Source organism: Marmota flaviventris, chromosome 4, assembly GCF_047511675.1.
Source record: "Marmota flaviventris isolate mMarFla1 chromosome 4, mMarFla1.hap1, whole genome shotgun sequence".
In the NCBI taxonomy this organism is placed as follows: domain Eukaryota; kingdom Metazoa; phylum Chordata; class Mammalia; order Rodentia; family Sciuridae; genus Marmota; species Marmota flaviventris.
In genome coordinates, this window is record NC_092501.1 from 143,093,666 (window position 1) to 143,120,695 (window position 27,030).

General features: G+C 37.1%; 1 protein-coding gene across 2 annotated transcripts in view; it reads left to right on the plus strand.

Moving 5' to 3' along the window:
* The window catches only part of Flt1 (fms related receptor tyrosine kinase 1), a 173,868-nt gene that overhangs the window by 29,496 nt on the left and 117,342 nt on the right, over positions 1-27,030 (plus strand). For both annotated transcript variants that reach the window (XM_071611579.1, XM_027928878.2), the window contains exon 4: positions 23,317-23,441. In XM_071611579.1, the coding sequence (XP_071467680.1) occupies positions 23,317-23,441 (125 nt within the window). The remainder of the gene's footprint in view (positions 1-23,316; positions 23,442-27,030) is intronic.

Sequence of the window (27,030 nt, forward strand, 5' to 3'; positions counted from 1 at the left end):
GTAGCTACTTAGAATTATTTACACTACCCAACGGAGCAGATCTGGCAGATAATCATGACTTTGAGTGTTAAATCAATTGTTAATCTAAGCCTCATGAAGGCACATCTGTGTCTGTCTGATGACTCTTCTTATCTGTAATGTGCCTCCCCAGGACAGTGCCTGACAAATGGCAAAAACTCAGTATTTGTAAAATGAATGAATGAACTGGTTAATGGGTGCTTGTGGAATACTATGTTAAAACTGATATTGAGGCTAAATTCCAGGTCGAATACAAAGAGTGCCACGAGATTGGAGAGTAGTGGCCATTATTTCATGGACTCATAGCCTCTGCTGTGAGCATCAGGTTACAAGTTCCAATATCTCAAAACTCTGCACAATTTGTTAGACATTAGGAAATTGTCTATTTCAAAGACTCTTCTAGGAGAAGAAAGAATTGTGAAATGCAGAGTGTTTCTTAGGCATTTCTTGTGAAACACATACAAATACAGTCCATAGTAAGAATATTATGAGATCACTGGAAAATTGTTAGGAGGTATCATGAGATTGATCATTTTTAAATAGCACTAATACTAAAAGATGTTTGGCTAATAATGGTAGTCACAGAGGAGCATCCTGAATCTTACTTGCTTACTAATTAATCAACAAATATTTAGGGAACATGCTATATGCCTATAGCTGTCCTCCTATGAGAAGTGACACCTATTTTGTTATCTTTTTCCTGGCAGAATGTTATTAGTCTCATAATCATACCTTATAAAAGTCCAAAGTAGCTGTGATATAATTCTTTAAACAATTATAATGTTTCCAAATAGCCCAACATTTTCTGTATTTATTATTTTATTAATTCCCTTTTGGAGGAAATTTGGTCTTCTGCTTTCATTTTTATCGAACACTTCCATTACAGGTTTATTTTAGTTCAGGGGCACAAAACTCCAACCATTTTTTGATTACTCACTAAATACAAACTGACTATCATGTATTTATTGTTGAATATTTACTTCAGAACATGTTGTTCTGTTTGAAGGATTTCTTATCCCTGAAAAGCATCTGCAGATGTGTTGACATTTCATTTTAGTTTTTAAAAAGAGGGGAAACCATCTTTTGATATCTTCTGAAAGAGCAAACCTGTAGTCTATAGTATTTTTTGGTTTTTGTTTTGGGGGTATTAGGGATTGAACTCAGGGGCACTCGACCACTAAGCCACATCCCCAGCCCAATTTTGTATTTTATTTAGAGACAGGGTCTGACTGAGTTGCTCAGCACCTCACCATTGCTGAGGCTGGCTTTGAACTCACAATCCTCCTGTCTCCGCCTCCTGAGCCACTGGGAATACAGGCGTGCTCTACTGCACCTAGTTCTATAGATGAGAAAAAGAATCTGCAGTATATAGCTTTGTTTACATATCACCAAATCCAATGTATGAATTATGAACAAACTAATATTTTAGACGTTGATTGCCTGTTATGTAATAGGCACAGTTCCCATCTGAGTCTCATACAGATATGTTTTTCTGTATATTAAAGAGAAACTAATACTCTCACTTTATCACTATTATTTTATATAAATCCACCAATCCTCTGATATATCAATTTAATTACTCAAGTGATTATATATTTAACTACTTGAATTTATTACTAAATTGTCTGGTTAAATTAAAATTAATGAACTTCTTACACTAATATAGCTTCTTACATTTGTTCCATTCCTCTTCACTTAAACAAACGGTTTTGTTTATATCATGCCATTTATCCCTCACCAGGATCTACTCAGGGCTCTTGGTTCTTTACTTGTAAAAACCAAGGCTCTGTGGGAAACAGTGAAAACGTATTGACTACAAGATCAGGTGCTCCGATTTCCCTTCCGAGTCTCAGTGGCCACAAGAGATGGAAAGGGGCAAGACCAAAGCAAGGGGACCAGCAGGACAGATGTTGGCCCCTATTCACTTCATGACTTTTGGGGAGGGAGAGAGTTGAAAGGCTTGTGGGATCCATGCCAGGTGAGTGAAGGACAGTGAAGAGTCAAGTGACACTCAAATTCTGGTAGGGGTTGTATGGCCAGATGGAGCTTTACCTTACTAAATGACGCTGATGTGAAGACATCATCACACTGGCATCCTCCCTGATACACCCTTGGAGTGGTCTAGGCACTGAAATGAGCATAGCTGAAAAATTGAACCCCCTCCCCCAGTAATTACAGCTACAAAATTCTGAGTTAAAAAGAAAAGGGAAAAAACCACCACCACCACCACTGATTTGTTGCATATTACAGAGGATTTCTGGAGAAATGGTGAATTTATACATAAGATATTGTCTCTGGGACAACCTTTTCGAAAAAAGTTTTGTTAAAATTATTATTATAATATATGAGTTGTGACTGGCAAGTAAGAAAAATGACCAGAAATGTTTTAAAATGGCATCTCTAAATGATTTAGTACTGTTGAGTGTGTCTAATTCAGTGAGCAAGACCTTAAACTTTGCATGTTGAGCTCCCCATACTGTGAAGTTAGCCTATATCCCTCCCTTCTCCAGCCTTGAGCCTTTTGGGGGGCTACTTAAATATAATATTTTCTCTTGGAAAATTATAATTGGAAAGTGAAAAAAAATGGGGTGAAGCTATGGTTAGGTGGCCATCTCTAGTTCTTTGCTGTGAAAGAAACACACTGCTTTTCCTCTGTATCTCTTCTTGACTATGTTTCTCTCTGAGTTCATTAAAGTAAATGGGCTAGAGTATGTTCATGAGTTTTTTCCTTCCAATTATTTTCTCATATGCATAAAACTGATGAGCTCTGCATAATAGCCCAACTTAAGACATAAAAAATTAGCAGACACATTGGGTCAATAACTGAATAGTAGTATAATTTCTAACAACAGATATTTTTAGAAAGAGAAATAATTATGCCTTTATATAAATGTATTTAGTTGTGAAAAAGATCTATCTGGCTAGGGGACCCTGAGCAAGTAAAAATCTTAACAGTACAGATGTTCTGAGAAGCATTCAGTGCACTCATTTGTATAGCAAATTTTCTTAAAATTTTTCTTAAGAGCTTTTACATAATTATTTCTGAGAGAAGCTGAGTTGGCATTGCCTGCATGTTATAGAAGAGAAACATTCTCAGACACTTGCACAGGAGAGACAGAGTTCATAAAGTTGTCATTTGTCAGGATGGGGATCCAGGTCAGATCCCTAAGTTTAGGCTATTTCCCCTACATTGGACTTTCAGCTCTTGACCTCAAACTATGACCCAATTATTATCATCTTTGAAAACATATAGTTATTACATTTTTTAAAATCTCAATTTTTTTTCTTTCTGTTTTGAGTAATGATAGGGGTTTGGCTGGATTTCAGTATGTTTCCCAGTGACAGACCTTAGAGAGGCAAATTCTGATTCTGAAGAACTTTGTATGGTGGCCTGATGGGAAAAAGCCTTGTTTTGGCATCTGCTCCCTGCACTCTGTCTCACTGCTATATTCTAGCTCACACAACATGGGAAAAAGACACAACTCTATCTACAAAGTTGAGCAGGACTTTTTAAAATGTGTATCCCAAGCCAGGCACAGTCACGCATGCCTGTAATCCCAGCAGCTCGGGAGGCTGAGGCAGAAGGACTGTGACTTCAAAGCCAGCCTCAGCAAAAGCAAGGTGCTAAACAACTCAAGAGATCCTGTCTATAAATAAAATACAAAATAGGGCTGGGGCACAATGTGGCTCAGTGGTTGAGTGCCCCCAAGTTCAATTGCCAGTACCTGCCCCCTCCCCAAAAAAGTTAAAATGTGCATAAAATTCAGTTATTGACCCAATGTGTCTGCTAATTTTTACGTCTTAAATTGGCCCATCAGTGGGCTGTGCAATCAAATTAGTGAGTTGCAACCAGCATTAAAAACACAGAGACTAAAGTGGAAAATATCCATGTATACTGCAGATAGTAAGGATAAGTTTTGTTTAGTAAAACTAATCGTTTCCACTATATCCATATATGTTCTCTCATTCTCTCTCTCTTTCTCTCTCTCTCTCACACACACACACACACACACACAAATGTAAAGTTCATAGGTATATGTGTCCATGCATGTGTGTATGTGCTTAACGGACCTGATGTAAAAACATATTTCTCATTATAATAAGTTTTAAAGTGAGAAGGGTAGGCCTTATTTGTGCTTTATATATAGGAAAGCAGTGCCAATTGAAAACACTTTTTTTTTGGCGGGGGGGGGGGGCACACAGGACTACTGAAACAGAAGTCTAGAAAAAACTTAGTAGTAGATATTAGAATAAATATCCACACTAAAAGTAAAGAATAGTCTCTGTCCTTTAGTTGATGTGAGCCATTGTGTGCTACTGTATAAAACACTCACTCCATTCCTAAAGTGGATTTTACCACAAGAGCCTTTGACCCAGGGTCTATTGGCAGAAACAGTCTGTCTATAGAATTTGGTAACATATCTGTTATGTGCAAAGCCCTATGGCGGGCGACACAAAAAAACAAAGATGTAGAATCCTGTAATTTTGAAATTCCTCAGTTACTTTCTACAACTATAACTCATATTTTTAAGAATATATTTTAAAAACACAGGTTTTATGTTTTTAAGAGAATAACTACTCTTCAAACATGGGTCTCTGTGAAGAATGAAGAAGACTCCTCCTAGACCTTAACAAGGAGCCCTCTTAGTATTGTATGGAGCATGGACACTCTGTCACAACATTGCCTTCCTTTAAATTTCTTCCCAGATTTTCCACAATTGGGTACACATAGGAGGTGCTCAGTAAGTACTGTCTGATGATGGGAAGGTTGCATAGCTGGTGTGTGTCACCCAATTTGCTGTGTGGGTATGGCAAGTGGGACCCCCCCAAAAAATGGCCAACGTAACAAGCAGGGACATCAGTGGCAAAACTAGCAATTGTAGACTGACTCACAGAGCCTCTCTGTGTCCACTTCCCCCTGTAATGATCAAATGACTCTTCTAAGGTCCTCTGATGTAAGCTTTTCATCCTAAGCGGGTAGTGATGCTTGCAATGCAGAAGTCATGATGGGCAACGAGGGCATGGCATGGCTGAACAGGGTGTCAAAGCCTCTAAGGAATTTCAGTGGGATCATTGTTATTTTTGTGAGAGAAACTTTAAGTTTCTATTCATCAAAATCTTCCTCCAAGAGAAAATAGACTAAAACAGTTTATGTTCTGTAGGAAGAAAACAATCAAGATACCAACTTTAAAAAATAAATAAAAAGAACACTTGGCCATACTAGTTGGCTGAATTCTTTAGATCTGGATTTTTTTGGAAATCTATGACAATTACCTGTTATTGCTTGGCTAATGTCTAGAGTCTTCTGGTTTTAGATTTTAGTTTTCAACATCTCCCCTTCCCCACAACAATCTATCCTTTCCTTATTCCTTGCAACTCTCCCTAAACTTGGCTTCTTCCACTTATTTCTTGATACTTGTTTTTCTTCTAGTACAGGTCTTCCTGTATGAGTTAGTTTTCAAGTCCCAGGGATTATCTATGGTTTCTACCATAGTAGTCACTTGAGCCCCTGTATCTCCAAGAAGCAGGGAATATAGACAGGCTGGGTAACGGATCCTGTTTTTCTCCTGTGCATTTGCTCAAGAGACAGATGAGTACATTGGAGTGAACAAAGTCTGGACTCTCAGCCTCTGGACCACACTTCTGAAACCCAGGTGGCTTTCCCAACACGTTAGCAGGCTGATTTGCACTTACAGAATTCTACTTCAAATGATTTTCTACTAGAAATCTCTAGGAATTTTATAAGGTCAGGTTTTGCTGGATTTTCTTTGTCCCCCATTTTGATGAAATTGTGAAAGAGGAGAATACAAATATGTCTGAGGTTTAACATGTGCACTGAATGTTGTTTGGTATCGCAGGTTTTTCCTTGGGAAAGAGACTGCACTATATTCTGGCTATGTGCTCCCTCTAATACTGAAGCATTCTATCCATCACAGCAGATTAGGACCACATGGCAAGAGTTTAGAGCAGAGTAACTTAATTCTTAACTATTTTCCTTTCCAGTACATGAAAATTTGATGGAAGACATTCTTGATATCTTTAAGCCCTGCCATTTCACATTTCCCTTCCAGAAAGGTTTCTGTATTGAACACCAAGGGACCTCAATTCTAGTATGGAAACACATGTAATTAGGATGGAAGCCACTAATGGTGGGTTTGTTGGCAGTGAGACCTGTTGCATTTTCTTTCCTTAGCCCCTACCCCAGATCTTGTGTTCACTTGGTATGTTCTTAGGAATGTCATCCTCGGCACTTGATACTACCAATCAAATGTTCAGGCCATTACCTTACAAATGAGAGCAATTCCTAGTGCTCCCTAGGCTCCATAATAGGAAATTTTGGCATGCCGGTTCTGTAGAGCCACATGGCTGAGCCTTGCTAGAAAAAACACAATTGTATATCAGTAGGCATTTAGTAAAACTACACAAATACTCAAAAATAATCAGAATGAACATAATTTGAATAAGCCACTTGGATACAATCTAAGACTCTGAAAAGTTGATGACTAGGATGGAATTATGAAATCTCTAAATGGTAGTGAAGTCCAAATAAAATTCACCATATGCTCTCATTTCCCCCCAAAAAAGAAGTGTGAAAAACAGTGGATCAAAACTTTATTATAGTTTTGAGGATTTATAAAAATATCCAAGTATATCGTTTTAAAAAATGAGGAAGGGACTTTTTCAGAAGAAATCCCCTTAAGCTGAAAAGCCTTTGAGTTTCTGACATTTTATAACTTTGATAATGATAATTAAATGCCTGTTCTGCCTAGAGAGGAAGAGGTAATCTGTTTCGATTTGTATGGTCCTTGCAGTTCTGATACACTTCAATTTTCCCTTATTATTTAAAATATTTATTGTTCTGTCACTTGGAGCCTTTTGCTGAGTTACTCTGGTAGTCATTGTGACTAACTGTGCTATTCAAAATCTGTGGTTTACTAAAACAGTAAACGCCCCTCCCTTCCTTCCTTCCTTCATCAAATATCAATTAATAAGCTATAGTTGAAACAACATGACCTGGGTTTCATGATACTTTCCAGGTCTTTGACTTTGGAAAAGTTGCACAAGAATAATGGCTAATATTTAAGTAGATTTTATTCTCTGTGAAGCACCATCCTAAACACTTTACACATGTGAACAGATTTCATCCTCACAACAACCCAGTGAAATTACACTGTCATATTTTTAATGATGTGTGTGTCTGTACGCGTAAGTATATATATAAAATGAATAATTTTAAAAATTACTTCTTTCATAGCTCAGTTGCAGGTTCATAGCAAAGTCAAGAGGAAGGTACAGAGATATTCCCTATACTCACATGCACCACCACCAACTCCCCATTATCAATGTCCCCCACTAATATGGTATATTTCTTATAACTGGTGAGCCTACATTGAGACAAGTTAATCACCAAAGTTTATAGTTTACATTAGGGTTCACTCTTGGTGATGTACATTCAGTGAATTTAGACAAATGCAGAATGACATGTATCCATCATTGTAGTATCATACATATTGTTTCCACTGCCCTAAAAATCCTCTGTGCTTCACCTAGTCATCTCTTCCCCCAACCCTTATCCTTATCCAGGGCAAACACTGATCTTCTTTTTTACTGTTTCCATAATTTGGCTTTTTCCACAATTCATATGGTTGGAATCATACAGTGTATATCCATTCCAGATTGGCTTGTTTTGTTTAGTAATATGCATTTAAGTTTCCTCCATGTCTTTTCATGGTTTGATAGATCTGTTGGTGCTAAATAATATTTTATTGTCTAGATGTACTACAGTTTATTTAACATTCACCTAGTGAAGGACACTTGGTTGCTTCCAAATCTTCGCAATTATGAATAAATCTGCTAAAAACATATCCATGCACAGGTTTTGTGTGTGTAAGTTTTCAACTCCTTGGGGTAAATACCAAGGAGCATGATTGCTGGATTATAAGAGTATGTCTAGTTTTGTAAGAAATTACAAACTGTCCTTCAAAGTGGCTGGACCATTTTACCTTCCCATTAGCAGTAACAGTTCAGATTTTGGCCATTCTACATACATATGTAATGGTATCTCATTGCATTTCCCTGATGACATGATATGAACACCTTTTCATATGCTAATTTGCCATCAATACATCTTCTTTGGTAAAATGTTAAGATCTTTGGCCTATTTTTAAATATGTTTATTTTCTTATTGTTGAGTTTTAAGGGTTCTTTGTATATTTAGAATAACTGTCAGCTGTCTTTTGCAAATATTTTCTCCCAGTCTGTGGCTTGTCTTCTTATTCTCTTGCTATTGTGTTTGGTGGAGCAAAAGCTTTTGATTTTAATGAGTCCCTCTTATCAATTCATTCTTTCATGGATTATGCCTTTGATGTTTTACCTAAAAACTAATTGCCATACTTATGGTTATCTAGTTTTTCTCCTATGTTCTGGGAGTTGTATAATTTTGCATTTTATATCTAGGTCTAGGATCCATTTTGAGTTAATTTTTAAGAAGAGTGTAAGGTCTGTGCCTATGGGGTTTTGTTTGTTTGTTTGTTTTGGTTTTGTTTGCACATGGATGTCCCATTGTTCTAGCATCATTTGTTGAAAACACTATCTTTGCCCATTGATTTGCCTTTGTTCCTTTGTCAAAAATTAGTTGACTGTATTTATGTGGATCTATCCTATTTCACTGATCTATTTGTCTATTTTTTTTCTGATACCACACTGTAGTGATTATTGTAGCTTTATAGTTAGTCTTGAATCAAACTAAATTTTAGTTAATCCTCCAACTTTGTTCTCTTTAGATAATGTGTTGGCTATGCTGGGTCTCTTGATTCCTCATATAAACTTTAAAATCAGTTTGTCAATAGCCACAAAATAATCTCTGAGATTTTAACTGAGATTGCATGGAATCTAAAAATTGAACTGTGAAGAGCTGACACTTTGATAATATTGAGTCTTCTTATGTATGAACCTGGACCATCCCTCCATCTATTTAACTTTTTGGTTTTACTCCTATTAGTTTCCTATATTCCTCACACATATAGATTCTTGATATGTATTTTATTATGTTTGTGCCTAAGTATTTCATTTGGTGAATGCTAAAGTAAATAGTATTGTTTTTAATTTCAAACTCTTCTTCATTGTTGGTTAATAGGAAAGCAGCTGACTTTATTATTAACATTGATTGTACAAATTACCAGAACTCACCGTGTTATTTCCATACATGCATACATTGTGCACTGATCATGTCCATCCACCCTCCTTCTATCCTCAAGCCCCTCTCCCTTCCTTCTCCTCCCCCGGCACACCTCCCAGTCCCTAGAAGTCCCTCATAATTTCTCTTTTTCACCCTCCCAGCATTTGACTTTTTTATATTAACTCTGTATCCTGAAACCTTATTATATTCACATATTATATCCAGAAATTTTTGTTATTGTTTTTTTTAGATTTTTTATACAGATGATCATGTCATCTGCAAACAAAAACATTTTTCCTTTCCTATCTTCCTACCTTTTTTTTCCTTTTCTTATCTTACTATATTACATAGGACTACCAATATGATGTTGAAAAGCACTAGAGAGGGGAGATCCTCACCTTGTTCCTCACCTTAATGGGAAGCATTACCGTATTCATCTGTTTCACAGAAGGTTAAGTAACTTGCCTAAGGTCATATTAACTAAAAACTTTACCACTTTTTCTCACCACAGAGAAAGTGACAAAGTTTTTGCCCTTAACCACCTCTCATAGTCAGGAGTTCATATATATAAAACATTTGGAACTGTTTGGTGTATAATGCTCACTATATGTGTTTATTACTATTACTGTTACTAGAATCTTTTGAGGCTTGTTTTCTTCATCTGTAAAATGAGGTTAGGATCACTACCAGAAAGTTGTTAGGAGACCCTCAGCTTTCAAGGAGCTTATAATTTGATAGCAGAGCATTATGGGAAAAGAGCAGTATAAGTGGTTGCTCTCCTGGGAAACTCCCTACCTGGTTCCACTCCTCCCCACAGGTCTTCTATATCAACTGGCTCCTACTCATTTTTCAGGCCTAAAGTTAAACAGCAGCCTTTCTGGAAGCTGCCCCAGGCTCCTCCAAACTAGAAGGGGTGCTTCTGCTGACCGTCTCCTTTCACACAGAACTCATCTCTCACCAGCTTTGCTTGGATCAGAATTCAGTCTATTTTGCTTACCATGATAGCCCCAGGACCCAGCACAGGGTCTGGCACATAGAACCATTAAATGTTTGTTAAGTGAGAGAAAGGAACATGGGATTTTAAGATTATATTAGTTTTGCCTGGCTTCCTTGACTTTGAAGAGGAAATTGAGGGAACAGTGAGAAAATGACCCCAATCTGGAAGCCAAAACTCATGGCCGAGAAAATGTCCAACAGACTAGAACAGTGAACTGTGATTAGCAAAACTCGATTCGACAGGAATAGATATAAAGGCCTATATTTGGCTGGCAAAACTCACTAACTCTCCTTGTTCTATGTGGGGTAACTTGTGGCCTAGACAGCACACCTGCGAAAGATTTCAGGCTTTCAGATGACTCAGCATTCATGGAGAGAATGAATCCAACTGTGGGATGCATTAATAAACATATAATGTCCAGAATAAAGGTACCAATATTATTGTTTAGTTTACACCTCAAGAGAATCACTGAACATAGGATTTCCAAAGCAAATTATTTAAACTCTTTATATTACATCATCTGTAAAATGGGTACCTGCCTCATAGGTTATAGGCATTAAATAATTTCACAAGTTTATTTTCATCGGCAAGGAATGACTGAAGGGATTGACATGTTTAATCTAAAAAAGTAAAGAACTGGGTGTGAAAATAGGAGATGGGAGTGTGATGGTCTCCTTCCAAGTGAAAAAGAGATTAAACTTTATCCTTATGATCCTGGACAGCAGAACAACTATCTAAGAACAAAAGAAGTCAAGAAGGCAGCTTGACATGAGGAAACACTTTTTAACACCTAAAGCTATCTAAACATGGAATGAACTGTCTTGGGAAAGAGGGAGTCCCCAAAGTATGTAGGAAATTTAGCACAGGAAAGGTGCTTGCTTGGTGGGACTGGATGAGATGATGTCTCAGAACCTTTCCATGTTGGGATTCTTTAAGTACCCAGTGTATGTCAATATAATTTACTGATTTCTGGCTCAGGTTCATTTCAAAACAATCCAATGAGATAAACTCTCTCATCAGTCTTTTTCAAAAAGTTGGAGGCATTCGATATGATGTTCAAGGTTGCATACTTCATAAATTATCTAATCAAGCTTTGGGCCCAGGACTGGTTGCCTCTGAAGCCCCTGGTCTCCAATCTGCCTTGCCTGGGCTTCCACCCCAACTTCCTTGCACTTTCATGTGCAGTACAGGATTGCAAACTGGAAGTAGGCATGTCAGATTCAGGCCAGACTGGCAGGCACAGCACATTTGGCTGCCAATACTCAAAATTGGAAAGTTAAGAATCTGATTTCCTACTTACTTTATGAACTGGAAACTCTAGCCACATTGGCCCATATTCCCACTTGGCAATAAATGACTGTAGTGAGCAAGAGCTCCCCTTTTCAGACCTACTCCTCACATACTAAACTGCCACCAATACCAATCCTACAGTCTTCCCTCCAGTTCCTCCACTCATTTTCCTTCCTTGCCTGGCCCCAGAGGGACATCAGTATAGAATACTCCATACCTAGTGTGAACATTTCAAATGAGTTCAAACAAATCATGTTTGGGGAACAGAACAGTGCCTATCCTGTGTTCTAGATGAGGAAGCTGAGGCCCAGAGAGTCCCCCAGTGGCAGAGGTCATCAGCACAGCACCTCCATGAACTCTGGCTCCCAACTTCCCCTGCTTATGAGCAGGAAGTAGGGGCTGTCCTGATGGAATTCATGGAGGCTCTTCTCCAGGAGACCCAGTGTCCCAACGAGAGACTCTGACAAAACCTCCCCTGCCCTTGAGAGGGGATGTCCTCTCTAATCTCCATGAACCAACCAGGGCTGGTGCTCATTTGGCTGTTAGTTCTGAGGTGGTCACCACAAAGTCTCTCCTAGAGGCCCCAAAACCTTAGAGCAGAGAGCTAAGAAGGGATCCTGTGACTCAAGCTCAGTTCAAATCGTGGAACTTATCAGTCTATTTTTTTCACATTGCTAGGTTCCATCAGGAAGTTTCATGTTACCTCTGTCTTGGGGCCATCACTTCTCTCCCACTAGGTGTGGGCAATTGAAGGTGTAATTGTTCCCAAGATATTCAGGAAGAGCAGGGTCAGATTTTGGTGTGGTGAATATAGTCTGGTCCAGGATTAGGAAACCCAAATTCAGGTTTGGCTTGGTCATCACTAGTCTTCCTGTGCTGTGGAAGGTCTCTCCTCTCTGGTACTCAGCATCTTCATGAGATGCAGTCTTCAGACATCCTAAAAGTCCCTTATTCTTATTTTATGACTCAGAGGAATCATAGAACTTGGAACATGACCAAAAATCTTGCCAGTAGAAGAGTTATAGCAGTTTATTACAGATGCTTGTTTTTCCTTTCCTTCCTCCTTCATTTGTTTCATTTTCCTTCCTCCCTTTCTTTTTCATTCTTTCCTTCCTCACTCTCCTTTCTTCCTCTCCTCTCCTCTCTCTAATGCCTAAACTGACGAAGTTGGAAGATCTGACTGAGGTCAGTCATCTGGAGAGAAGGACACAGAAATCTACCAACTGCGGTTCGTGTGAATACCTGAGGGGCACAGAAAACCAGGGACTTTCTTGACCTGATAGTTTATCAAGCTTACCATCTATCCAGCATTTCACTCTCACTAAAACCTTCAAGTGACCTAGAGTTTAGCTATAAATTTTAAAAATGATGTCCCTACCCCTCTTTAAGGCAAAATTTACTATTTACTCTTTCCTCTAATCAATATGAACAATCCTGGTGGGAGGTGTTGTGCAGGTGTTGTCTATGCAGCTAGACCATAAGAACCTTGAGTCCCTGGCCTGGGCCTGATGCACACTGCCAGGTACATAATACATTCTAATTCCCCCCTTTTTTCCCCTGCCCGCCTCATCTGATGTCCTTTCCATAAACATCTGTTGATTGTGTGCTATGTGGGGTAGGGTGATAGATTATCCTGATCCCCCGAAGTTAGAGCCCCCATTCCAAGGGGCAAATTCATAGAGGCAGGAAAGAGGCTGAGGCATCATCCTCGTTCTTTTCTCTCTTGACCCTTCCCTTTTCTCTTCTCCTGCTATTCCATCCACTGTGATAAGCAAGGCAATAAGGCTTCTAAGCAAAAATCACATCTGAAGAAAGGTAGGTAGTAAGTAAAGAGCTTTGTTATCTTTGTTGCTTCTTATTTTGTGGTACACATATAATCTGTTTTTTAAATATTTTAGGATAGCAACTTGAATCTAAAACACAATGGCCTTTCTCTGTTTACCTTGCTCTAACAGAAATATTTTTGTAAGGTCTCAGTGGCAGAAATGAGCAATTAATATTCCTTGGTCACTACTTTTGAATCTGGGTACTGATCCACCAGTAGTGATGACAATTGTTATGTGATACTCGTTTAGATGACCAGGATAAATTACCAGAAAATACTGAATTGCATGTTCCATGTGGAATGAACTACTCAGAAGAACCCATAAAGTGAAGAGTTGTCCCTGGAAGATATCCAGAAATTATTCCAGCTCAGAAAACAGTAGGTCACTATTTCTAAGAAAGAGCCCAAAGTTTTGTTTTCTTTCAAAATAAGTTTTTATTGGGATGTAATTCACATACCATACAATTCACCTATTTAAAATGTAAATTCAGTGGTTTTTAGCATATTAACAGATACATGCAACCAGCAATTTCACAACATTTCATTATCGCAAAAACTCTTTGACTCTCACTCAGTGTCACCTCCACTGCCATGGTCCTCCAGCCCTGAGCAACTGCTAATTTCTTCTCAGTTCCTATAGATTTGTCTCTTCTGGACATTTTACATAAGTAGAATCATACAATATATGGTCTTCTGTGACTGGCTTCTTTTTACTCAGCATATTTTTGAATCATCTGTTATATTGTGTATCAGTCCTTCACTTCTTTCTATTGTTGAATAATAGTCTACTATATAGATAAGCTCATTTTAGCTATCTGTTTATTAGTTGAATGACATTTGGGATGTTTCCACTTTTTGACTTTTTAAAATAATGTTTTAATAAACGTTGCATGCAAGCTTTTGTGTCGACATAAGTTTTCATTTTCTTGTATAACCAGGAGTGGAACTTCTGGGTCATATGGTAACTCTATGTTTATTTGAGGAACTTCCAGATTGTTTTCCAATGTGTTTGCACCATCAGCAATGGATGAAGGCTCTGATTTATCTATGCCCTTGCCAACACATGTCATTGTATCTTTTTTTTTTTTTTTTACGACGCCCACTTTAGTGGGTATGAAGTGTAATCTCATTATGGTTCTCACTAGTATTTTCCTAGTGGCTCATGATGTTGGACATCTTTTTATGGGTTTATTGATCCTTTGATTTTGTCTCTGGAAAAACGTCTGTTCAGATCCCTTTCCCATTTTTAAATTGTGTTATTTGTTTTTATTATCAAGTTGCAAGAGGTCTTAAATTATTACTACTTTATATATGTTGTAAATACATTTATATATTCTAGAGATATGAAACACATCTAGATTTATATATTCTAAATATAGCTATTATATAATTATAATTATATATATTATATAATTATAAATGCAATTATAGTTGATTTGCATTTCTCTATTGCAATTAGAGAAATGCAAATCAACTATATTTTTAAAATATATATGGGTATATATAACTATTTTCTTCATTCTTGATATAAGCACCCTAGCAGATACATAATTTGCAAATTATTGTCTCCTATTCTTTGGGCTATCTTTTCAATTTCTGGATAATATTCTTAAAAGCACACAAGTTTTTAATTTTGATAAAGTCCAATTTGTCATTTTTTTCTTTTATTGTTTATAGTTTTGATATCATAGGATAATTTAACTCTGATTTCTTTTAAGAGATTTAGAGTTACCTCTCATAGTTAAGTCTTTGATCTATTTCTGGTTAATATTTATATATGGTGTTGTATAAGGGTCCAACTCCATTTTTGCATGTGGAGTTGTTCTAGCAACATTTATTGAAAAGATTATGCTTTTCCCATTGAATGGTCTTGTTGGAAATCAGTTGACCTGGGTTTATTTCTGGACTCTCAGTTCTATCCCATTGATCTCTAAATCTGTCTTGATAACTGTTGCTTATAGTTTTATTTATTTGTTATTTGTTATTTTTTGGTACTGGGGACTGAACTCAAGGGTTCTTTACCACTGAACTACAACCCCAGAACTTTTTTCAGACAGGGTTATTAGTAATACCAAGGTATCACAAGAAATCAAAAACATGCTCAGAAATGGGTCAGCAAAGCAAATTTTACTTCTGCGAGAAGGGTGTACTACCAAAACTTGGCTAGCAAGTGCTTTGGGGAGGTAGTCCACCTGCTTTTATCCCTAATGCAGTGCTTCCCCTTACCCTGATAGGAGGAGCTCAGGGTTACAATCTACATGATTAGCTAATTTTAAAATTGGGACAGACAAAGGGAAAGGCTATACTTAAAAATGGTTACTTGGATCTTTACATCCCAGTTAAAATTAAATACTGTTTCTGAAAATGGACCATCTAACTTTCTGTTTCTCGCAGGGTCTCACTGAGTTGTTTAGGGCCTATGTTGCTAAGGCTGACCTGAAACTTGTGATCTTCCTCCCTTAGTCTCTCAAGTTACTGTACCACCATGCCTGGTGTTATTGTTTATAGTTTTAGTTTAGAAACTGAGATATATTGAGTCCTCCAATTTTATTATTCTTTTCCCAGATTATTTTGTCTATTCTGGTCTCTGGCAATCATCTAGAATTTTAGAATCACTGTCAACTTCTACAAAGAAGTTAGCTGAAATTCTGATAAGGATTGCATTGCAGTAGATCACTTTTGCAAGTACTGTCATCTTAACAATATTGTCTTCCAAACCACAAATGTGGGACATTATCCCAACTATTTACATCTTCTTTAATTTCTTTCACAATGTTTTCCAAAGTGTAAATTTTGCACTTCTTTTGTTTAGTACTAAGTACTTTATTCTTTTTGATGCTGTTGAAAACAGAATTGTTTTTATAAATTCATTTCCAAATTGTTCATTGCAAGTTATAGAAATATGATTCATTTTTATATATTTATCTTATATCTTGTAATCTTAGGATTTTCTTTATACAAGACCATGTTATCCAAAAATAAAGACTGTTTTCCAAAGCATATCAGATTAGGCCCTGACTTCCTTAATAAGACTTCTATAATGCAAGAATTAAAATCAAGAATCAATAAACAAGATGGATTCAAACGAAAAAGCTTCTTATCAGCCAAAAGAAATAATCAGTGAGATGAACAGAGAGCCTACATTTTGGGAGCAAATTTTTACCACATGCACATCAGATAGAGTACTAATATCTAGAGAATATAAAGAAGTAAAAAATCTAACACCAAAATAAATAAATAACCCAATCAATAAATGGGCCAAGGAACTGAACAAAAAACTTCTCAGAAGATGATATACAATCAATCAACAAATTTATGAAAAAATGTTCAACATCTCTAGCAAATAGAGAAATGCAAATCAAAACTACTCTAAGATTTCATCTCACTCCAGTCAGAATGGCAGCTATTAAGAATACAATCAATAAATGTTGGCGAGGATGTGGGGGAAAAGGCACACTCATACATTGCTGGTGGGACTGCAAATTGGTGCAGCTTTTTCCATTTTTCCAATATGGAAAGCAGTATGGAGATTCCTTGGAAAACTGGGAATGGAACCACCATTTGACCCAGCTATCCCTCTCCTCAGTCTTTACCCAAAGGACTTAAAAGCAGCATACTACAGGAATACAGTCACATCAATGTTTATTGCAGCATAATTCACAATAGCTAAACTGTGGAACCAAACTAGATGCCCTTCAGTAGATAAATGGATAAAGAAAATGGGTTACATATACACAATGGAATATTATTCAGCATTAAAAGATAATAAAATCATGGCATTTGCAGGTAAATGGATGGAGTTGGAGAATATAATGCTAAGTCAAGTTAGCCAATCACAAAAAAACAAATGCCCAATGTTTTTTCTGATTTAAGGATGCTGATTCATAATGGGGTTGGGGGTGGGTATGGGAGGATTAGATGAACTCTAGATAGGGGAAAGGAGAGGGAAGGGAAGGGAGGGGACATGAGGGTAGGAAAGACAGTGGAATGAGATGGACATCATTACCCTAAATACATGAAGACACAAATGGCATGTATGAAAACACAAATGTACACTTTGTGTATAACCAGATATGAAAAATTGTGCTCTATATGTATACTATGAATTGTAATACATTCTGCTGTCATATATAACAAATTAAATTTTTTTAAAAATCCAGCTGATTTCATGATTAAAACATTCAGCAAACTAGGAACAGAATAGAACTTTCTCAAACTGATAAATTACACTTAAAAAACAAAACAAAAACAGAAAACAAAACCCCACAGCTAACACCATACTTAACAGTGAAATACTGAATGTTTTTTCCCTAATATCAGGAACAAGACAGGATTTTTTATCTCTATCAGTTCTACTATACTAGAGGGTCTAGCCATGGCAGTTAGACAAGAAAAAGAAGTAAAGGTTATCAGGATTGGAAAGATTTGGGCCTATTTTCTAATAGGAGCAGTATCTCTGGTTTAATTCCTAGGCCCTTGATCCACTTTGAGTTGAGTTTTATGCATGGTGAGAGATAGGTGTTTAATTTCATTTTGTTGCATATGGATTCCTAGTTTTCCCTGCACCATTTGTTGAATAGGCTATCTTTTCTCCAATGTATGCTTTTGGAGGCTTTGTCTAATATAAGATAACTGTAGTTATGTGGGTTTGATCAGTTAGATTTTATAAAATACTTTCTATACCTATTGTGATAATCATGTGGTTTTTGGTTTTTGCTCTATTGATATGGTATATTAATTACATTGATTGCTATTGAGATGTCAAACCAGTCTTCTTGTATTCCTGGGACAAATTCCCCTTGGTCAGTGTGCATAATGCTTTTTACATGTTCCTGGATTTAATTTACTACTTTGTTGTTCTTGTTGTTCCTATATCCATATACTACTCTGTAGTTTTCTTGTAATGTTTTTTTAGTTTTGGTATCAGTAATTCTGGCCTCATGGAATGAATTCAGAAGTTCTCCTTACTCTTCCTATTTTTTGGAATGATTTGTGAAAAATTAGTATTATCTCTTTCAGTTTGGTAGAATTCACTTGCCATTTGGGCCTCAGCTTTACCCTGTGAGCAGTTTTTTGTTTTGTTTTGAAATTACAAATTTGATCTCTTATTATAGGCCTGATTGGGTTGTCTATTTCTTATTGAATTAGTTACAGTAGTTTGTGTCTTTCTAGGAATTTATCCACTTCATCTGTTATATAATTTATTGGCATACAATTATATTACTTTATAATACTTTTTGCTTTAGTAATGTCAGTAGTAATATTCACTGTTTCACTTCTGATTCTAGTAATTCACGTCTTCCCTCTTTTTTTTCTTGGCTTATCTGACAACTTTGTCACTTGTGTTTGTTTCCAAAGAATCAGCTTTTTGTTTACTGTTTTTCTCTATTATTATTTTTCTCTTTAATTTCTACTCTAACATATCATTTTCTCCCTTTTCCTTGCTTTAGACTTAGTATGCTATTCTTACCAACATCCCAAGGTAAAAGGTTAGATTATTGAGATCTTTCTTCTTTTTTAATAGAGACATTTGCATGTGAATTTCTCTCTAATTACCATTTAGCTTCATCCCAAAAGTTTTGCCATGTTGTTTTCATTTTCATTCATTTCAAAGCATTTTCTAATTTTCCTTGTGATTTCTTCTTTGACCACTAGTTATTTGTTATTTAATTTCTACATTTTTGAGAGTTTCCCAAGTTTTTTCCTGTTATTTGTTTCTAATTTAATTCCACTATAGACAGACAACATACTTTGTTATTATTTATTCTTTAAAATTTATTACATTTGTTTTATGACCTAGCATATGCTATGTCCCTGAGAATGTTTCATGTGTACTGGAGAAAAGTGTATACTGCTGTGATGGGAAGACTATTCTAGAGATCATTGTCAGGTATAGTTGGTTGACAGTATTATTCAAATTATCTATTCCCTTTTGATTTCCTGTCTTGTTGTTCTATTCATTATTGAAAGAGGGTACTATAATCTCCATTTTTATTGTTGAACTGCCTATTTCTTCCTTCAACTCTCTGTTTTTGCTTCATGTAGTTTTGATGTTCTGTTGTTAGGTATGTATGTTTTTAATTGTTATATATTTCTCATGGATTGACCCCCTTATTCTTATTAAATTTTCTTTTTTATCTCTACTAACATTTTAAAGTCTATTTTGCCTGATGTTAGTATAGCGACTATAGCTTTGTTGCAATTGCTTCAAAACTCTGTTTGGAATTGTCAAAAGTTTCGATGGACAGTATGAGTCAGTATAGAACTTGCCTCTCTTTTCCTTTTTTTTGGGGGGGGCACTTATATTTCAAATGAAATATTTCACTAATTGACAACATGCCCTTGAGTATTAAGGATGATCCATTGCATAAAGATGGAACTGTCTAGATGGAACTGTCTTCATGGGACTGGTTAATGAGTTTTTATCCTCTCCATTTCATCCTCAATAAATGAAATAATATTCATCCTCAATAAATGAAATAATATTCACCCTCAATAAATGAAGTAGTTTGTGTCTTTCTAGGAATTTACACATCTTTCTTAAAGTAACTAAGAATCCTCATGACTAGGACTTGGAGGTAAGGAAAATGAAAATTAAGGGAAAGGAAATCTGGGAAAAGTTTATAAAGATCATAAAAATGTAAATGTGCTAGAAAATAAGATATTTACTCTTGAACCCTTCTGAGTCAAAAATATCCTTAAATTTCAGGAGTCATTCATGTGCTCTGAACCCAGCAGTATTCCCAGGTGATGCCAGTAGGAAACAGAATAGAATAAGGATGGCATGCTGGGGCCCTGATGCTTCTTAATGTGCCCATGACTGCAGATTTCAAAAGGAAAAAACACATTTTAAAAATAGACATAATTCCATTCTGAGCAAGGGTCCCTGTTTGATCTTTCCCTGTGTCCAAGCACACTTCTTGTCCTGAAGGATAAGTGACAGTCCAGATACTCCCATTGGGTGAAAAAACCTCATATTCTATGCCAGTTTCCTGTTACTGCTTTGAGCTCTAAGAATTGCTACCCTCTGTGTGACCTTTACCTAGCTGTGTGTTGGCTTGCATCCCTGGTGACAGTGTGTCTGAGCTGCCAGTATACTGGCAATCTTTGGAGCAGGTCTTCCTCACTCGTTTAACAACCAGCCAATTTGGTCTCAGGAAACCACTCTGCAGTTGTAGCTGGGTTCAAAAGTCATTTTTAATTTTGTGACAAAAACAAATGTGCCCTACGGGAGTAGTAAGTGGTTTTACTGGTGATATTAATGGAACCATGACCTCTTCTGTATCTATGGTCCTACAAAACAAAATATGTTTGTATTATGTCAGACAAGTTCTTTCTTAGCCCTTCCTTGAAGCAACTGCAGAGGAAGTATACTATTAATAAGCCAGAGAGTAGTGGTGTGGGTGTGTGTGTGTGTGTGTGTGTGTGTGTGTGTGTCTACAGTCATAAGCTCATCTACAAACACAGTGGATTTATAATGACACCACTGTCATAAAAATCATGTGGTTTGAATTGTGTTTGAATGAACATAAATCACTGAAGTTCTGACATCTTTGAACAGAACTCTTATGGGCCCAGTGCTGAAACTGAAGTTGGCTTTTATTTTAATTACTTGCTTATTTATTTGCAGTACTGGGATGAAACCCAGGGGTACTTTACCACCCAGTTCTTTTTATTTTGAGACAGGATCTCCCTAAATTGTCCAAGCTGGATTGTAAGTTGAATTTTCGATCCTCCTACCTTAGCTTCCCAAGTAGCTGGGATTACAAGCATGTACCACTTGGACCAGTTTGGGATTGGCCAACAGCAGTGGTAAAATTTAAGTGTTTAGGGATCCAAAGAGACAAAGGGGAAGAAGAAACTCAAGGCTTATCAAATTAGCCACTCTAATTTTCATTTGGAATTAGCATTTCACTAGCCTAAAAATGACTCTACTGATGTTTACTATTTCCTGTAGGAACTTTTAATGCCAGTGTCCTTTGTTTTTCAACATTTTCATGGTTGTTTAAGGAGACAATAAATTAAATATGAAGGATTTACAGTTTAGTTGAATGAATTAAACCATTTCCTGGTGTTTGTGTTTACCTTGGGAGTCACAAAGGAGACAAAAATGTAGACTCACAGGAGGAAGGAAAGGAATGATCAAATCCCAATAGTTCCTAACTGAATGTCTAGCTCAGCAACTTTATTTAGAGGAAGAATTTAATGCTGATAAGAAACCCTTGCTTCCAATTAATTAGCTTTTCCTATATGCATATGTTCTACACACATTGAAAATTCCTAATAAACATACAACTTTATTAATCCTCACAGTTAATGTCTCATTCTATTATAGAAGACAAACTAAATCAAATGCAAAAATGTATACATTTTCTTAAGTTAAAACATACTTTATAATTTGTTTTAACTTTAATTGATTACTATTGTAAAATAATACAAAATCATTCTAGAAGAGCTACCACCAAAGATAATCATAGATAACATTTTAGTGTATTTGCTTCTAGTCTTTTCTATGCCAGCATGCGTCTGAAGTCAAGGTGTTTTCAAGGATAAGCCCATTCTGACACTTGTCGAATAAAACATCCTTGTCTCTTGCTACCCTCTGGTGGTTTCCCTCCAATCCATGGCATTCCTTGGCTTACAGATGTCACATCAGTTCCCATCTTTGTCCTTAGATGGCCATCTTATAAAGGATGCCAGTCATATTAGATTAGGGGCCCACTCTGCTTAGCATACTTAAGTACATTTCAGCAACCCTATTTCCAAATCAGGTTACTTCAGAAGCATGGGGTGTGGGGGAATTAGAACTTCAAACATATCTTTTGTTATTGTTCTGGGGGGCACAACTCAATCCCTAATAATCAGTGTGGCCACCATCTGTTGTTCTAGGCAACCACTGCCTGACGACTTTTTCTGTTTCTTCCCGATTCATTCTCCATTCAGCATTAAGAATTTCCTAACTGATTGATCTGAGAGGACCAGTAGGCAGGTGAAAGCCTGGCTGGTTCTTTCGGGTCGAAATGGAGAAAGTTTACTCTGGGCATGTAAGGCTGGAGCCAAAGTGGGAGAATCAGAACACAGTGATTACAGAAGAGATGGCTGCCTGAGGGGGATTCCTGAGGGCAAGGGCAAGGGCAAGGTGGACAGTGAGAATGTTTCTAAAAGCATCTGATGTTCATTCTGGTTGGAGGAGGGGGCGGGGCGGGAGGGATGATTTATAGGAAAGCTAAACAGGAGGTTTGAATCCTCTTTGCCTTTGAGATGGGCCAAATGCCACACTTAGAAGGAGGAATTTTGGTAAAAATTTGAAGTCTTCCAGACCTCTCTGCAGGGACTTGCATATATTTTGCTCTTAGTAGATAAGAAGTACATACTAAAGAAACAGATCTAATATGCATACGAAATAAATGCAGTTTTCAACACTGTTTCTCACACTTTGTACCCTCCCCCTAAGCAGCTCAGATTTTCTTATTCATTATTCATTATCAAGAAAGGTCTAGAAAATCTTTAAATCATGCTTCTATCATCCAATGATAATCCTCTAACCAATTACACTTCTGCATCATCTCTAACTCCAAAGGGAATTAACTTTCCACACTGCACCTGTGGCTTTGAGTTGTCACAAAGGCTCTGGAGGGTGCTTCCTGGAGAACTTAGCATAGCTGTGGTAAGAACAGTCTCCTTTCTCTCTCACTGTACTTCTATAGTTTTACCCCACAGCAGTCCCCCATATCTCACTTGCATGTTAGGATATCAGAGCAATCCAATTGAAAGCCAACAACTGAATAAGAAATTTGGTTTTATTAGGCAAACTTTCCTTTTCTGGGCAGAAACACAGAAGTCCAAATTCAGAGACAAAAGAGTATGGATTTAGGAATTACTTTAAGGGGAGTATGGTGTATCCTTGATTGTGTGTTGAGTACCTCACCAACTACAGTGTCTACATGTTTCTATTTCAATCACTTTTATGTTTTTTTTTTAAACTGTGGGTTTTTGGTTTTTTTTCAGATATAGGTAGACCTTTCATAGAGATGTACAGTGAAATACCTAAAGTTGTATATATGAAGGAAGGAAGGCAGCTTGTCATTCCCTGCCGGGTTACGTCGCCTAACATCACTGTTACCCTAAAAAAGGTAAAACTGGGCAATGCTACTCTCAAGAGTGTTTTTATTGCAAATGAGTATAATAAAGTTTTAATCACTTTCTCTCTCTGAAACAATTTTCTCAGATATTTGGGCTTCTCAGTGGACTTATCTATAGTATCCTTTTACTACAAAATACTATTAGTTTATACCTGTACATGCTTTTAATTTTTAAGTAGGATAAAATAATAATTTCTTAAGCACAAATCTACATAAATAATGAAAGAACTAAAATCATGGAGCTTTTAATATACATTCGTAAGTCCAAATGTATGCAAATGTGAGAAAAGCCAATTCTATTGCTTGTACAAATTAATGACTTGCCAGTGGTTCATCAAGATCAATGCTGAAGACAGACTGTCAGCAGGGTGCCTAATTCTCCAGGCAGTGACATGCTCTTGCTTCATGCCATGAAGCCATCACCACATTTGGTTTAAAGTTGAGGAGTTCCTGGTGACCAAAAGAAAAGCTTACCTCATGCTGGGTACCCAAATTTAGCCTTTTATTAAAAAAAAAGGGGGGGGGGAATCCATCCATGGGACTTTTCTTTATATTATGCTGAAAGCTGTAAAAGAGATTTAGAGTGGAATCCAGTAAAGACAAGCTTCAATGTGACATTCTAGCTAATTCATCAGTAATTAGAATTAGGAGTATACTAGAACTATGGACTGGATAAAAACTCCCCAAATGAAAGCTGTACCAAATCTTGAAAGCTTAGAGCTTTTAAGATTAAACCCCCAATGCAGCAACTCACATTGTTCACCACATAGCAGGTACTCCAAAAGTGTTTGGTGGTAGTGGTGGGGAAGTTGAAAGTATTCAAGTTGTGAGTCTCGTATCACCTATTAACGCTGAGTCCTGAAGTGTGATGAGGTATCTCCTTGACTTCTTCCTTTGCAGTCACTTTCTTATATTCCTAACTCAACTTAAGCCCTCAATGTAGTCCATCAAAGTCAGATTTTGGCCTCCATTATATCTGTGTCCCATTGCCAGTAAATATAAAAATCACTGGATATCACACCAGAGAAGTCTAACTCAACTGATCTAGAAAATATTGGGGATTACTGGCCATACTAAGCATTACAGCCAAAATTCTGACTTCCCATTTAGGTATCCCTGCCCAGAAATTTCTTGAGGCTGCCATCTCCCTGTCTACTTGTGTGTCTCATATGACATCCACCCTTCCTACGTAATGGTTTAGTTTGCATAAGAGAAAGGAGAACTAGAGCTACTCAGAGCAGAGGCTGGTGCCACACTACCACTAACCTACTGGCCAACCAAATGACCCAACCTCTGTCCACCTCAGTAACCCCATTTGATGGGTGGGGTGATTACAGTGGTACTGCCTTGCAGGTCGTTAGGAAGACCAAATAAGGCAATATATGGAAAGTATTTAGACCAGTGTCTGACACAAGACATGCCCAATTAAAGGGTCCGCTGCTAGTATTGTTTATTTTTAATTTTAATATTCAATACTTGATTTATTACCAAGTCATGTTTTCAGCTGCATGGCATTACACCTCTTGGTCTAAGATAATAATTGCTACATGATCAACATGTAGGAGAAAACCATGGGGAGCCACGCATGATGGCACCTGCCTATAATCCCAGCAACTAAGAGGCTGAGGCAAGAGGACTGCAAGTTGGAGGCCACCCTGGGCAATTTGGTTACAGGAATAGGGAAACTTTGCTCTTTCATTCAGACCCTAATGGAGATGGGTTTCCTGTCACAGGTAGAGCAAAACTAAGTTATTTACTCTGTTTTACTACCTAAGATCTATTATGCACAATTTTTTAAAAATTGAGGGAGACAGAAAAGGGTAAAATTCTAACCAATTTTGGTTTGGCATATGCTAAACACAGAAAATATTCTAACTTATTACATATCTATGCTGATGTAAAATTAACATCTTTTCCTTCTGTTTCTCTTATCACCTCTTTTCTTCTAATTCACTGCCCCCTACTTCCCTGTGAACCACTGTTAGGTGGAAGCAGGTAGCCCTGCCCAGAAATTTCTTGAGGTTGCCATCTGCCTGTCTACTTGTGTGTCTCATGACATGCAGCAATGACCAGAGCTGATGGGCTGCGCAATCAATTACTGTTTTCCCTCTTGTCAGCAGAAAACAGTTACTTTCTCAGTGGAATAATATTAGTGGAGGCAACAATATGAAAAACTTTAAAAGAAATGTTAATATATTTTTAAGTTATACTGAGGAAATCCATCAGCAAACCTTTCTTAGATTCAGCACATACTTATTTTCACTTATTTTAAAAGTATCATAGATTTAAATTCTGAGTTTTCTTCCCCTTGTTTGTGCCAAATTAGAATACAAGGTCCTTTCCCCCACTGAATGTAGAGCATTCTTAAGCTAACAGGTAGAATCTTGATTTTCTAGAACATGAAAGGAATTTTTCAATTGATTTCAGTTCTTCATAAACAGGATGTAATTAACTATAAGCAACATTGACAACAAATACCAATGTAGATACATATACTGGAAGAGAGAGACACAAATGACTTCTGGACTAGAAATTTCTTCCATTGGATCACAAGTCCAGATTCACAGCTTCAACAAGCAACATAAATACTTGATAAGGGGAGAGAGAGGGGGATGTCAGATATGCCATTTGAGAGGAGACAGAAAAGATTTCAAACATCTTTATGGAAGTTATTAGATATTTCCTTTATAGTCTGTTGGGAGAAGGTAATCTGATTTTTTCCACTTTGCCAAACTGGGGACAAGTAATCATGGTAGTATATACCTCTAAAATTGGGCTGGCAACTTGGCATCTAAGGAATTTGGCTAGCCAGCCTATGGAGCAATGACCCCATTCTCCCTGCTGGAGTGTTTAATTTAAATATTAAGTCTTGGAGTCTGGGAGTATTGTTCAGAGCAGAGCACCTACGTAACATACTCAAATTCCAGGTTCGATCCTCAGGACCACACACACATAAAACTCCTGTATATTGTAAGAAGGCTTGAGAATACTACTAAGAACTTGAGGTCACTCCATTTGTAATGGTTTCCCTGGCCTTCAGAGGCCATCCTCACTGTCAGTGGCTTCCCCTCTCAGAGGAAGAATTGACACCTCCTTGTGATGCAGCAGGACTCTCAGACTAGCCCCAGCCAGTATAGCGTTAATTTACAAATCTTGGAGGATCTAGAACTATTAATAGTCCCTTTAGAGACAGCCATGTAAAATGGGAGAACAAAGTTATGACTTATGAAAAGATGAGAATAGCTCAGCAGCCCATTGAAAAATGCTAATTGGTTTCTCTGTTGAGTACAAAGCCAGTTTACTATCAAGATTCCCAGAGGCCAGAGAGTATGGTATGGGCTCCCATCAAAAGTCTGACATGACAGCGAGTTCTATCCTGGGTGGATGCAGGTTTTTGCCAAGTCTGAGAATATATTACCATTAATTACTATAATGTATCATAATACAAATGTATCTTGATGTATGAAAAAAAAAACACTAAAGAACCAACAAACAATCCAGAATTTTTACCTGTACTGTTTTTTCATTTTGGATGAAAATTATGTTTCCACTTACAGCCAAAGAAAATTTTGCCACAGTG